The 13,170-nt window shown below is 42.3% G+C and overlaps 2 protein-coding genes across 3 annotated transcripts in view; one reads left to right on the top strand and one right to left on the bottom strand.

Annotated features, from left to right (window-relative positions):
• ITPA (inosine triphosphatase) overlaps nt 1–10,377 on the bottom strand; it is an 81,866-nt gene extending 71,489 nt beyond the window's left edge. Inside the window, exon 1 of the mRNA XM_069231443.1 lies at nt 10,235–10,377. Coding sequence (XP_069087544.1) covers nt 10,235–10,297 — 63 coding nt within the window. The 5' untranslated portion in view covers nt 10,298–10,377. The remainder of the gene's footprint in view (nt 1–10,234) is intronic.
• Nucleotides 10,378–10,408: 31 nt separating this feature from the next.
• Nucleotides 10,409–13,170, top strand: part of METTL13 (methyltransferase 13, eEF1A N-terminus and K55) — an 80,315-nt gene continuing 77,553 nt past the window's right edge. Inside the window, exon 1 of one of the 2 annotated variants that reach the window (XM_069231441.1) lies at nt 10,409–11,102. In XM_069231441.1, the coding sequence (XP_069087542.1) occupies nt 10,950–11,102 (153 nt within the window). In that variant the 5' untranslated portion in view covers nt 10,409–10,949. The remainder of the gene's footprint in view (nt 11,103–13,170) is intronic. The other variant, XM_069231442.1, reaches the window with a different exon arrangement.

The raw sequence follows: 13,170 nt of genomic DNA, 5'->3' as shown, positions 1-13,170 counted from the left end.
CTGGGAAACATTGTTAGCCGACCTTCGTACTCACCCTCGGATACTTATTACCACCCCGGTCGACACCTAACGATCCACCTTTTAAACAATCACGGTCCCTGATGACGCGAGCAAAGGTTACCATGCCCTACATACCACCACACATTGGGGCAAACAGGAGATATTGCTACAGCTTGGGATCTGGCTGAGGAGGCTATGTATTTCAATTCTGTAACAAGGGGTGCGATCTCATCACATGCTAGTTCGACCGTTATTCTTTTCACATATCCTGCTTTGTACATGATGGGACTTTCACATATCACAATGACTAATACTCCTCCATTGTATTCTGTAATGTGTCTGCAATACTGAAACACCACTAAAAATGGTTCAAATAAATAAATAAAAAAGTACCTTATTCATGTCCCCTTTAGGGCAGGACAATTGAACCCCATCACCACTTTCTTCTAAAAAACAGAAATACAACACATATATAAACTAAATATATGGGCTTGCTTTATAAATACACATTTACTGTGGGCTAACATTGCCACACAAGGAGTTCCATCCAAATTATTGGCTGTTGTGGTGAATCTGAATTCTAATACTTGGGTGCAGGTTAAAATTAGCAGAGGCAACAGGCTGACTCGGAAGACTGCAGCGTCCATTGGTCTCAAACAAGGATGTGTCCTTGCCCCATTTTTATTCAACATCTATATGGCAGACCTAGTTGCTTTTTTCTCCAAAGTTGTGTGACCCTCCTAAGTTAGGTGGGGAACCAGTGAATTGTTTAACATATGAGGACGACATAGTATTACCAAGTCAGACTCCGATTGGCTTACAGAGCTTAATCACAACACTGGCTGTGTACACCGAATCCCTGGGCCTGGAACTTAATTACAAGAAAACAAAACTCATCCGTTTTACTTCCTGTGCATGTGCTCTCCACAATAAATGTAGATGGAAAGTGGCCAGAAACCAGCTGGAGTAGGTGCAATCCTATAAATATTTGGGAGTGACTTTAGACGCAAAACTATCCTATAAGGCCCATCTCCTTCATAGGAGAGCATTGGCCCACAAATTACGTTTCGCATTTGGTCTACTTCAGAAGAAGCTTAGAAGCACTTCTCTGGACTACCTGCTACAGGGCATCAGGGCCAAATTCCTTCCATCTCTTACCTATGGATCAGAGTAATTGAAAGTGCAAGATGCATCTTCTTTAAACCAGCTTCAATCCTTTGTTTAAATATATTTTTTGTCTCCCCTTTCATACTTCACAAGCCCAGATGAGACTGGAGTTTGGTCTTTTTGACCAAGCTACTGTCTGGTTCGGAGCTATATTAAAACTCTGCAGGAAGCTTAGATTGCTTCAACAGATTCATTGGCCACCCGTTATTGGTTGGAGATGGAATCCATGCCCAAAGAAAAAGAATTCATGGCCACTGGTAATTCAAGGAGCACTAGCCACCCTAAAGTTGACCAGCAAATGGGGCTCTCAAATTGATTTCACACCATTTAAAAACAAAAATCCCCAATGAGGCCTCAAAATTGCACTCTTGGACACCAGATAAAGCACTTTTGATCAGAAAGAGGCCCAGCTGGACTGTTCTTCAGTCCTACACATCTTGTTGTCCACTACCGTACTTTGTTTCCCACATAGCTGCACCTGTTCAATGTTCTCTTCTTTTACTTTGTATAAGTGCCTTCCCCTCGAAGGACTAAGTCCTGAGCTGGAAGCAAACCTTACCAGACCCTAACTGCCATCTGTGTAGTCTCCTGTAGCAAAGTGCACTTCACTTCCTGTGCATCTGTCCGAAGGTCTCTTGCCTGCGACAGCAGCTGATATGTCCTGCCTTGAGGGCGCTTCAGATCAATACATGTCGGTCTGTAGTCCTGGCACTTTTAAGTAGTCATAACATTCAGCTCGCTTGTAGGGCCACAAAATTCTTAGAAAAAGTGAGAAACCTGCTCTTAACACTCAATCAGTGATTTCTAGAGCGCAGCTAATCACCCGTAGGGTCTCAAGGCGCTGTTTGTGAGCATGCAGCTCAGTCGAAGAGCCAGGTCTTGAGTTCCTTCCTGAACTGCTTCTGTGATGCGATCTGCCTGAGTTTGCTCCATGTCCGGGCTGCAAGGTAGGAGAAGGATATTCCTCCTGCTGTGCTTTTCCAGATCTTAGGAATGGCTGCAAGGGTGAGCTGGGAAGAACAGAGTTATCTGTTGGGTACGTAGAAGGCGAGGCGGTGGTTGAGGTATGCCAGTCCTATGTTGTTTAGTGCCTTGTAGGTGTGAATCAGGAGTTTGTTTGTGAGCACTTTAACCGAGCCTGTATGGATACCGTTTAAAGCGCAGGCTCTGGAATACATTAACCTCACAAATTCCCAAGTGCTATTGGGTACTTGAGTGAACACAGGGTAATGGAGGATAATATAAGTTTAACGCCAATCAACAGTGACTTTTAAAGCTAATTTGCACATGTTTAAATGCACTTTAGAGCCTATTCACTGTGGCACCATTTCATTTTGTTGTCTTTCGTTTAAATACGAGTTTATGTTTATATAGTGTTTTTTTTTGTTTTTTAGCTTTAGTTACCACAATGATATTCAGGTTTATTGACCAGCTAGAAAGCGGACCGTGCCGCAAATAACAGATTTTATAGCAGGCTATTCTGGGGTATAATTTTATTTTGTTGTTTTAGCTTTAACGTGTGCTTTATACTTATGAAGCCTTTTTTTCCTTTTTAGCATCGCAGGGCTTAACAATTATTTACTACCCATAAGGCATACCTCTGTCTAGCAGCTACCTCTGCACATTAGCATACAGCAATAATGGATGAAGTAATTAACTGTGAATCTCCTTCACGCACTTTGAAGCAGTCCCCCGTCTGTACTGTTCAATTGATTTTTATTAGGTTTCCACTTTGGGCGTCTATTGTACCAAAAAGTTCTTGTTGCGCCAATTGTTTTTTTACATTTGTGTTGATTTTAATTATTACGAATTTTATATATATATATATATATATATATATATATATATATATATATAAAAAAACATTCCCAAGAGGAAAACAGCTCGGAGCACTCACGGGTTTTGCAGTCCATTTATTTTCAACAGCAGACGCGTTTCAGCAGGTTTGCCTTTATCAATGCTAATCCAGCAAGTAACATCACATGATATGCATTTAAATCTGGCCTGCCTTTCTCCTATTGGAGATATGTTGGTGTCGACGTATTTAGCTTTTCAGTGTCGTCATTTTAAAGGCATACCATTCATAAAAATGTGAGATTTTCTCTGATGTTTAAACTTGCGGTTATAAAATAAAAGATCTGTTACCCTCGTAACCGCACTTGCCTTTTAAGCAAAGTGGCATTTGTATTTGTTTTCTTATATATATATATATATATATATATATATATATAAAAAATAAATATATATAACATAGTGGCGGTCACCGCTAGGTAGGTATAGTTAGGACCACGTTTCCATAGAAAAATAATTTTTTGACTTGCCTATATCTTTACCCTTTGACGAATCTCCACAAAATTTTCCCCAGAATGTGGCCCCATGATTCTTGTTGTGCATGAAATGTTTTGGGGTGATCTGTCAAACGGGGGCCACAAAAAATGGGGGTGGGGGAGGATGTCAAAAAAGTTGGGTTTCCCATGCTTATTCCCATAGACCTTTGAACACGACTACAGCCCAAACCACTGGATGAAAGGACACCAAATTTGGTAGCTTTCGGTACGCAGACTGTGTTTTCGCCTACTTGGTGTAAATCCATTAAGTAGTTCTTGAAAAATGTAAGGAAATCCAAATTCTGTGATTGCAAAGACTTTGCAAACAATGACGAGCTTGTGCAGGAAAAAGCACAGCTCTGATTGGCTGCCAAGCCAAACGTCAAACCAGGAAGTGTAGGCAGCCACTGTGGAACTCGGCTTACACAAAAAAGTGTTAAAAAAAATAATAATAATAATAATTGTTTTAAAAAGGGGCCAGGGTAGGGGCAGCCTGACCCCTTAGCTCTGGTGCTGGGATCCCAAAGCATCTCCCCGATTCCCCCCTCTCCCTGGGGGGATGGGGAAGCATTTTTTCTAAAGTTTATAGCGAAATCACGACTATGTTGCAAATTCACAGGAAAATAAAATTGAAATAAAATCAAGCACGGGTTCCCGCTCTTGTTTAGCAATAAGCCCCCAGATGGGCCAAGACCTGGGGGCATTTTTTTTTTTAAGGGGGGGGGGGGGTCTCCTGGCTTCACCACAGCCTTGGGACCACCACCTCCTCAGGGCAGAGCTAAGGGGGGAGGGAATTGCGTGTGGCCCTCCCGAAGCCCTGGGAACCACCACCTCCTGGGGTCGGTTCCTATGTCCCAGGGTGCCCACCCCCGGGACATAGCTGTTTGCTTACCAAGCAAAAGCAAACATAACTCCACTTTCTGACAGCGGGATCTGTCAAACAGGTCCCGCTGTCAGAAAGCAGAGTTTTTATCTGTCTTCCCTGCACGCATATCTGAGTGCAGGGAAGACAGATAAAAACATTGCTCCAGCAAGCAGGGAGCTGCTATTAAAAGCAGCTCCTTGCTTGCTGGAGCAATGCTGGCTCAAGCAGTAGGCAGGAGTCGGCTGGGATGGAAGGGGAGGCCTTGAGGCTTCTCCCGCGGTCCCAGATATGCCCTAAAAGGCAAAAGATTTTAAAAAATAAAACCAATCAGGTGGTACCACACGGGGGGCCTTGAGGCTCCCCCCATGGTCCCAGATAGCTCGTAAAAGGCCAAAACAAAAACAAAAAAACATAAAGCCTAATGGTGAAGGGGACCGACTTTGACACAGAGTTGAGGGGTTTGACTCCAGGTGTAGCTGCAGTCATTTCCCTCTTTTAATTTCTTTTCAACTGCAAATGGTGAAAGCTCATTCTGAAAGGTGATCTTACTCTTTTTAATTGACAAATAATTTTTTTTTTCAATTTGTGCATAAGTATCTCATTCTAAGTATCTCATCCACCAAAGCCTAAAAAAAATAAAAAATAAACTTTCTCTTTTTCAATCTAGTTCTCCCACTCACACCCTTACGCACACACTCACAGACCCACTCAGACCCTCGTGCCCCCACTCACAGCCCCATTCAGACCCTCACACACCCACTCAGATACCCACACACCCACTGACACCTTCATGCAGCCACTCACAGACCTGCGCAGGCACTGACGCACCTACTCAGACACTGATGCACGCACTCTCAGACCCAGACAGAGACTTTCACAGCCACTCTGACCCCCAGATACACCTTCATGCAGCCACTCACAGACCGGCGCAGGCACTGACGCACCTACTCAGACACTGATGCACGCACTCTGAGACCCAGACAGAGACTTTCACAGCCACTCTGACCCCCAGATACACCCTCTTACACCTATTCTCACACCCAGAGAAATAGGCTGCGGCCAACTCCCACTGCGCACAGCCAAAGAGCTGTGTGCAGAGTAGGTTTGGGTGGTAAGGGGGGGTTGGCCGCAGGGACTGGCTGCAGACCAGGCCTTGCGGGCAACTCCTGCAGTACCCAGGCTGTGCCCGGTGCATGGTTGGGTGCTTTTAGGAGGTGGCTGTGTTGCGGTGGTTGGTTTAACCTATAGTAATGAAAATTACTATACGTTTAAAAAAAAAAAAAAAAAAAAAAAACATAGAAATTCACACAAAAAAAACACAAAAACCCACAAAGGTTACAGGGACGTAAAAAACTGCATGGGTGGGGCACGAGGTATAGTTACCTTAGATAACGCGTTATAGATACTTGAGATAACTAACAATACCAGGTGAGTTTCTATGGTTTTGTACATTTAAAATGTGAGCCTAACTATAAAGCCCCAATAACCTTTGTTTTTTTCAGTGAATTTCTATGGTTTTTTTTTAATTCTATTTCCTAACTATAACATCCATGTATCCTTTGTTTTTTTTCCAGTGGATATATATATAAGATGTATAAAGCAACCCCTGGGCTAAAGGCTAGCATATCCTGGAATCCATCCTTGATGGTTTTACAAAATAGAGCTTGAATCTCCTCAGTCATCCAGATTTACTACTCCCCTCAATAGCTCAAATTTTGTCACCTTTTCAGTCCCCCGATTAGTGATACAAGGACACCATCCTCAGAACTTGATGGAGGTCCATCAATTCAGGGGTAACCAGAAGATTAGAAAAAAAGCTAAAATCACTTAACATTGTACTAAAATCTGCTGTTCATTTTCATCACATGATGAAAACGAAGGAGGAGGGTGAGATTCAACTTCTGTTTTGTGGTGATGGGGTTCAATTGACCTACTCTAAAAGGGACATGAATAGGGTACTTGCATATTAATCTTTGTTCTACATTAAAGTATTGAATAATCGAAATATCGATGTCCTCTGTTTGTGAATTGTATAACATGAAATGCAAAATTAACTAATAGATGTGTTTGAGGCACGAGGGGCACTTGCGTTGGACCTACTATGTTGTCAACTATGCCCTGCTTATCTTCCTTTTTCCCCAAACTATTTTCTTCCTTCCGAGTTATGTCTATTATTTTGGGTCTTTTGTCACTCTTCAAAGAACAACAGAACTAGTCAAGTTGCCAACAAGGTGGAAGTACCATTTGCTTTTTAAGAGTTCCTAACTGAAACCATTTGTGACAGCTTTCAGGTGAACAACCTAACAATGTATACTCGATCCATTAAAGTATCACTAGCATAACCACAAAGCATTTGACTTTCAACTCATGGAAGGCAGTCGGGTGCAAACCACAATAGCAAAGTGCAACCAAACCATAAAGATTTCTTCCACCTAAGGGAATCCACAATAACAGATTGGCTGAAGGATTGAAAAATATATCTTGTGTAGTCACAAAATTCATCTTGTGCTCAGCACATAGAAGGATGTGTGCATTACCCGCATAGCAAATGACCCATAATCTAAGAAGGGTTTGTTGCACACCAGGAATGCAGCAAATGACTCCATTCCAGGATCTCCTGCAGATGCAATGTATTGTGGAAGCAACACTTCAAATAGGCACAATGAATCAATGTGGTCAACCTAACAAGTCTACTTAGGGCAAGATTTAGGGTTTGGTAGACAGGTACTTCTTCACAGACGAGATAGATAGCCCTTCTACCTCATTACAAGTGCAACAGAATATACTGCACGAGGCATATGGTATACCCATCACATTTGTGATGGATTACTCATCAGCCAGACTCTAAATTTGGCCCTAAATTGTCAATCCTGATCACTTCACTGGTATACAAACTTCATAAACAAACTCTTGTTACAGGTCTTCGATATCTACATTGCAGAGCTCCTACTGTATGTTACACTTTTGCTGGAAATTGTCCACAATGGTGCAAAGTATCCATGTGCAGCGCTATGAAGTATATCCAGACCTCTGATTGTCTTTCCAATTTAAACTCACAGTACATGCATACCACTCACATCTCACAAAATTAATATTTTCTCGCCCATCCGAGTGCAAAAATACACTCACACAAGCAGCACCTCAGAATCATCAACAATTTAATTTTCTTTCTCTCATAAAATTCACAATGATAATCCGCCTGTAGAGTACTCTGTACGAGATTAAACTATATGGCGAATAGCATTACCAAAATGCTATGAATGTCACAAAGTGCATGAGCAGTGAAGCAAAAAATACTCAGGAACTGGAAGCCAGCCATACACACTAGTACAAAAAGAGCACACACGAGGAGAGATTTATTAGCATTAAGTACATACGCAGAAAAGAAAACAAGCCCAGAAGCAGGATCTGCTTTATTGCTCAGCCCTCAACTGTTCCTTCTCACTCTCTCAACTTGCCCACACAACATTAGAATGGTTTCTTATAACCCAGGATTCGAAGGGCTGACAGATAAACACAACAAAAATTGTGTTTTAACAACATACCAGGCAATATCCCCTTATATTCATTCAGAATATTCTGCTGCTTGCAGGTGTACACTTAGAGGGTCATTTTGGACCAAGTAGACGATCCATCGATTTTTAGGGTGCGGACGTTCCACCGCCGCCATCTGATGGTTAAGTTCCAGGTGCACCTGGGGATTCCCATTAGCTTGGAAGGAATATTTTCAGTGAAAGTGCCCCCACTCACCTCAGCACAGTAGGAGCACTTGCAGTGAAAGTGTCACGTAGCGTACATTTTCCTTTTTTTTTTTAATATGTGTAAATAAATTAACAAATCAGGGGTCATAAAAAAAAAAAAATAAATAAAAAAAAAAAAAAAGCAATGACTCTGAAACAGTGTTTTATCCTTGGGAGAAGGGGCTAGCGGGAAGAGCATGATGTGCTTCCTCTGTTTGTGACTGCCATGGTTTACTTGACAACACCTTGAAGGTAGCCTTGTGGCTGATATTCTGCCACCTTCATGGAGGTTTAGGCCAGATGTCCTGCAGCAGAGCTCCAGCACCGAGGACAATGCTGGTTCGGGGCTAGGTTCATGACCCACACTCATGTCAGTAAAGTATACCATTGTGAAGATCTCCATGGTGATCAACTAGAGGCGAGACCGTTCTTTCAAACATTAGAACTGTTTGTTGACATGATATTCACTGATGCCCTGTTGTCATCAATGTCAGGACATTCAGATAGCCAATATTCGTCCTGCATTTTGGGTGAGAATTTCTACTTTTGGACCAGCAATTAAGAACATCAAGGCCTCTTCGGTATTGCTTTAAGCATTCATCAATGCGTTTTTCGAACTTCTCTACATTGTGCACAATCAAATCTGAGCTTGACGAGCTTAGGGTAGTAATTCAGCTTTCCACATTCTGAGGATTTACTAACCTTCAGTGAGAATTCACAATCATGTTGAACGCACCCACATAGGGTTTCACAACCTCACAAAGGACTTCCAGGTATTTCAAACAATTTCTTGACTTTGGCCTCGGACAAGGCGTTTTCCAAAGGCGTTGTTTTGGCCTGCAACAGTTTATGCCATTTCTGATCCCTAGGCATACATGCCAACAAACCCGATTCAGGCAAGAGACTCCCAATTTTGTAATCCCAAAGCGGCAACATTTCAGCTATCTCCCGCCTAAAACAGCCTCTGTCTCCATGCAAGTCAAGAAAAGCAATAAATGACCCCGACTTTTTCAGATTCTCCCTCTTTGCAGCTTCAAAATGTTGGCATGTAGACATAGGTTATGTTTAATTGATATACCCGTCCCTCTAAAATAAAACTCAACTGAACTCCAGGAATCAAATATTTCATTCATTCATTTAGTCTATTGGTTAATTCAAACCATAAAATTCCATGAGTCAGTCATCTTATAATCATCCTTTCAATAACAACTAAAACAACACATGATTAGGGATAGGCGTTCGGCATCGTAGCTTTGAGATTTGTCAGAACTATGAGGCCTAACATACACATACTATTTCCACCTTATTTTGTGCGACATTATATGACTTTCAAAAAGAATTTTCAACTAGTTGGCTAATCCTGCTCAGCCTAATCACTGGTACAGGGGAGCATTATTTAACAGGGTAAGAAAGAAGACCAAGCCTCTCATGGCTTGAATGAACACTCAAGCATACCAACCAAGTAAAAAGGTGCATGGTGCAGACATTGCTTATGAAGCAGAGCACAGCTAATCGTGCAAAAAGAGCATTGTGCAAACAATAAAAGCGGAACTAATTTACTAACGGAAAACAACTCTTCCATAAGCTTAAGGGGCAATGAAACTGGCTCTGAACCCCTGGATGGTCGAGATAGGGGTCTATAATCCTCGCACCCTACCCATTGCAGCTTGACCATAAAAATGGTTCACAATAACAAAGGTGGCCATGCCAAGTTACACAGCCCAACTTGTAGGAATTTGGTTTGGTACCTGTAGGAAGGGGAAGGATAATTCGAATTAACCCTGCAATAGCCCTCATGTCAGCGATAAAAGACCATCTGATTCCCAATTCCCACTTGTCTGATTATTAAAACATTGCTAGAAGCTGCAGGACTCAAATACCACAATGCAGAAACAATAGCACAGAATTCTGGACAGGATGAGCTACTCAGACATAGAGCAGGGAATCTGAGAGCTCCCTCTTGGTATTTAAAACTAAAATCATGTGATCAACACTTTTAAAAACTCTTGTACATCTAGACGAATGCCCTTCACTGGACATTTGTATTACATCGGTGGGGTACACAATGATGATTCAGAGGATCCTATGAATGCTGAATTAATATGGGCATCCAATAAGAGCTGGCTCCTGCTCACCTCTTCCAGCTTCTTGGCATTACCGGTCACGAACACAATGCTATTCTTGATAGAAGCAGCCATGCTTCTTGTGGAGTGCAGGTTCCGGGGAAATGCGCTTTCATCTTCACAGCCAATCGACGTAGATCCCAGCTGCGGTTCAAGTCTCGTCTTGAACTGCATCCCGCCCACCTCGTACAAGGAACAGTGTATAAATCGACTCCAAGTTGGCAGCCATGATTAAAATAAATAATACATTTGATTTATAACCATTTTCTGGACAGATGCAAAAATTCTTCAATTTAAAATGGCCACCGAAAGGAAAAAGTTTTAATAATCAGTCGATCGCCATTTACAGGCATACATTTACCAGTACAATACCTTCATGCAGTGGGATGCGGTAGAACGTTCTTTTAACGATTACTTCGAAATAATGCCCAGGCTGATTTTCGCACAAACGTTTTAGTTTATACCGCAGTACAATTAATAACCGATATTAAGATTAGGATGTCGTTATGACGTTTGCTGCCCTCGAAGCCTTGCCATTTCGAGAAATGAATATATTTGCAAAACGGCTTCACAGAAAAATGAAGTCACTGCAGAACTGCGGCTGCTACTAAGTTTAGACTCGTCTTTCTTTCGTTTCCTTGTCTGTGTAGTCCATGTGCTGTCAGAGTTCCGTGCTCTGATTAAATGTACTCGCTGGTCCTTTTCACCCATTTCGGTACTTCCCGCTATGGAGTTGCTGCCACGGAGCTCGCAGGAGTTCGCCTCGGCCCAATATTGGGAGCGATTTTTCCGCCGCCGGGGTACACGCGCCTTCGAGTGGTATGGCGGCTACACTGAGCTTTGCGGGGTGCTGCACAAGTACATCAAAACGAGGGACAAGGTATCTTCTTGATTTAACCCCAAATAATTGTTTGCCTTCTCTGTCATAGTGTGCTGTCTTGTCTGTTTAAATACAGGATACAGCTATGAAACTGCCACTCACTTTTCCTACCTCGACCTGGTGCTGTTTAACTTTTTTTCTTCGCCCGGTGTTTGTACGACCTCCCTCAAACTCAATTCTTTGGTCTAATCAAAGGCCTCAATAACCCGTTTTCAGTTCCAACCTTACATCACGCACAGCTGTGCATCAGGTTGCAAAAGGCATATTGCGACCTTAGAGGCTGCTCGTTGCTTACCATTGTTTGACTTTCCAGTCACTCCTGTTTGCCTGTGTCTTATTTGTGTCCTAGCTTGTCAATCTTGTGTGTCCCACCCATGGAGCATATCCTCTTTACTATATATTTTGATGGTCTGGCTTCTATGCTTCCACTTCTTGCTTTTCAACCACTACCATATACTTTTTGTTTAAGCACACCACAAGAGTGCATTTGTTTTTCAGTTGTCTCCCTCATGTACTTCTTACCCCCTGCCCTCAGTGTTGCTCACTGTCATCTGTACTTCTCCCTCCCTCTCTCCTTATGTTGTGCCCAAGTTGCTCTCTGACCCTTTGCTATCGGCCACCTTTGCCAGGATTTTCTTGGTGATGTGCACAAAATGTGAACAGTGATGGCCCTAGTTGATGACTCTTCCATGCAGGTCAGGTGGTAGGTAAGGCATTTGAGTTATTTCACACTGGAGTTTACTCTGTATTTTTTTTATTTGTCTCTCTATGGCATTTTCACCTTATTTTACATTTACAGACATAACAGTACAACTGCCACCGGCATATTGCATCACAGCTGATTGTAAACGAGTAACAGTGTTTTATAAAATCAGAGATCCAATACAACCATTATAGACTACAAAGAGAGCGTTAGAAGAATAACAGGAAAAGGGGGTAGTGTGGGTAATGAGTGAGGCCATTAACTGGCAAGTGAGTCCCCAGCATGGAAAGGGGAGGGTTAGGGCCATTTTATGCCACTATCAGAGTGTGAGGGTGACAGAGACATAAGCAACTCAGTAGGCGTGAGTAGGGAAGTTGGGGTAAGGGGTATAAGAAATGGCATACGATTGAATCAGGTGACAGGCGTAACTGTGTCCTGGGTCACCCCTGATGATGGCATCAGCGGTCCAGTAGCAGGATCTCCTGGGCGTAGTGAAGTCTGTAAAGCATCTAGGATGGTGTCCCAGCTATCAGCTAGTGGGTACTCGCAAAGACCTGTGTGTCTACCCTATGCAGTGACCCCACCCCCCAGAGTTATTGCTGTTAAGGCACATTGACTATCTCTAATTATATATGAGGCCTGTCTGTCCAGACTGTTTTTCATTGTTTGAGTAATCCATTATTCAGTCAGTGCATGGTCACGATTTCCACTGCACATATATTTTGTGCTGGTGTAACCATATACCTTGCTGACCAGAGACCATACCTTGCTGTTCAAGCCTCCTTCATGGGTTAAACATGTCTTTGTGTATCATAAAAAATTAAGAAGCATTTCATTATAAGACATTGTGGGCCTGATTTAGAGTTTGATGGACGGGTTACCGCTTCACAAACGTGATGGACATCCTGTGTGCCATATGATTGCCAATAGGATATAGTGGGATCGTAATATGGCAGACGGGATCCGTCACATTTGTGGCAGAGTAACCCCATCTGCCAAACTCTAAATCAGACCCTGTGTTTGGAGCTTTGCTCCCATATCAGTTCTCTATAAGTCATAGAGAACGTGCCACAATAACATAAGAGAAATAGACAAGTCTGTTTGAGGTTTTTAACTGCTCTGTTTCCTACAAAATGGACACAAGTGGTACATTTCAAAAAGGAGGAATCTGTAATGACTCTGGAACAACTGTATGTTGTGCACGCAATTGATACAACATTTGGAGGCTCATTTATTTGATTATCTGACTGGTTTGTGTATTTTAAGCCACTATAGTAGTTAACTTGTCGGCGCATTTTAATACTTTTTAAATTCTTCAAGTTATAATATGGTAGGGCACTGTTTTTGGTGGTATTTAGATTTGCC

This window comes from Pleurodeles waltl, chromosome 4_2, assembly GCF_031143425.1.
Source record: "Pleurodeles waltl isolate 20211129_DDA chromosome 4_2, aPleWal1.hap1.20221129, whole genome shotgun sequence".
Classification (NCBI taxonomy): Eukaryota; Metazoa; Chordata; class Amphibia; order Caudata; family Salamandridae; genus Pleurodeles; species Pleurodeles waltl.
This window is presented reverse-complemented; position numbering and strand designations above follow the sequence as displayed.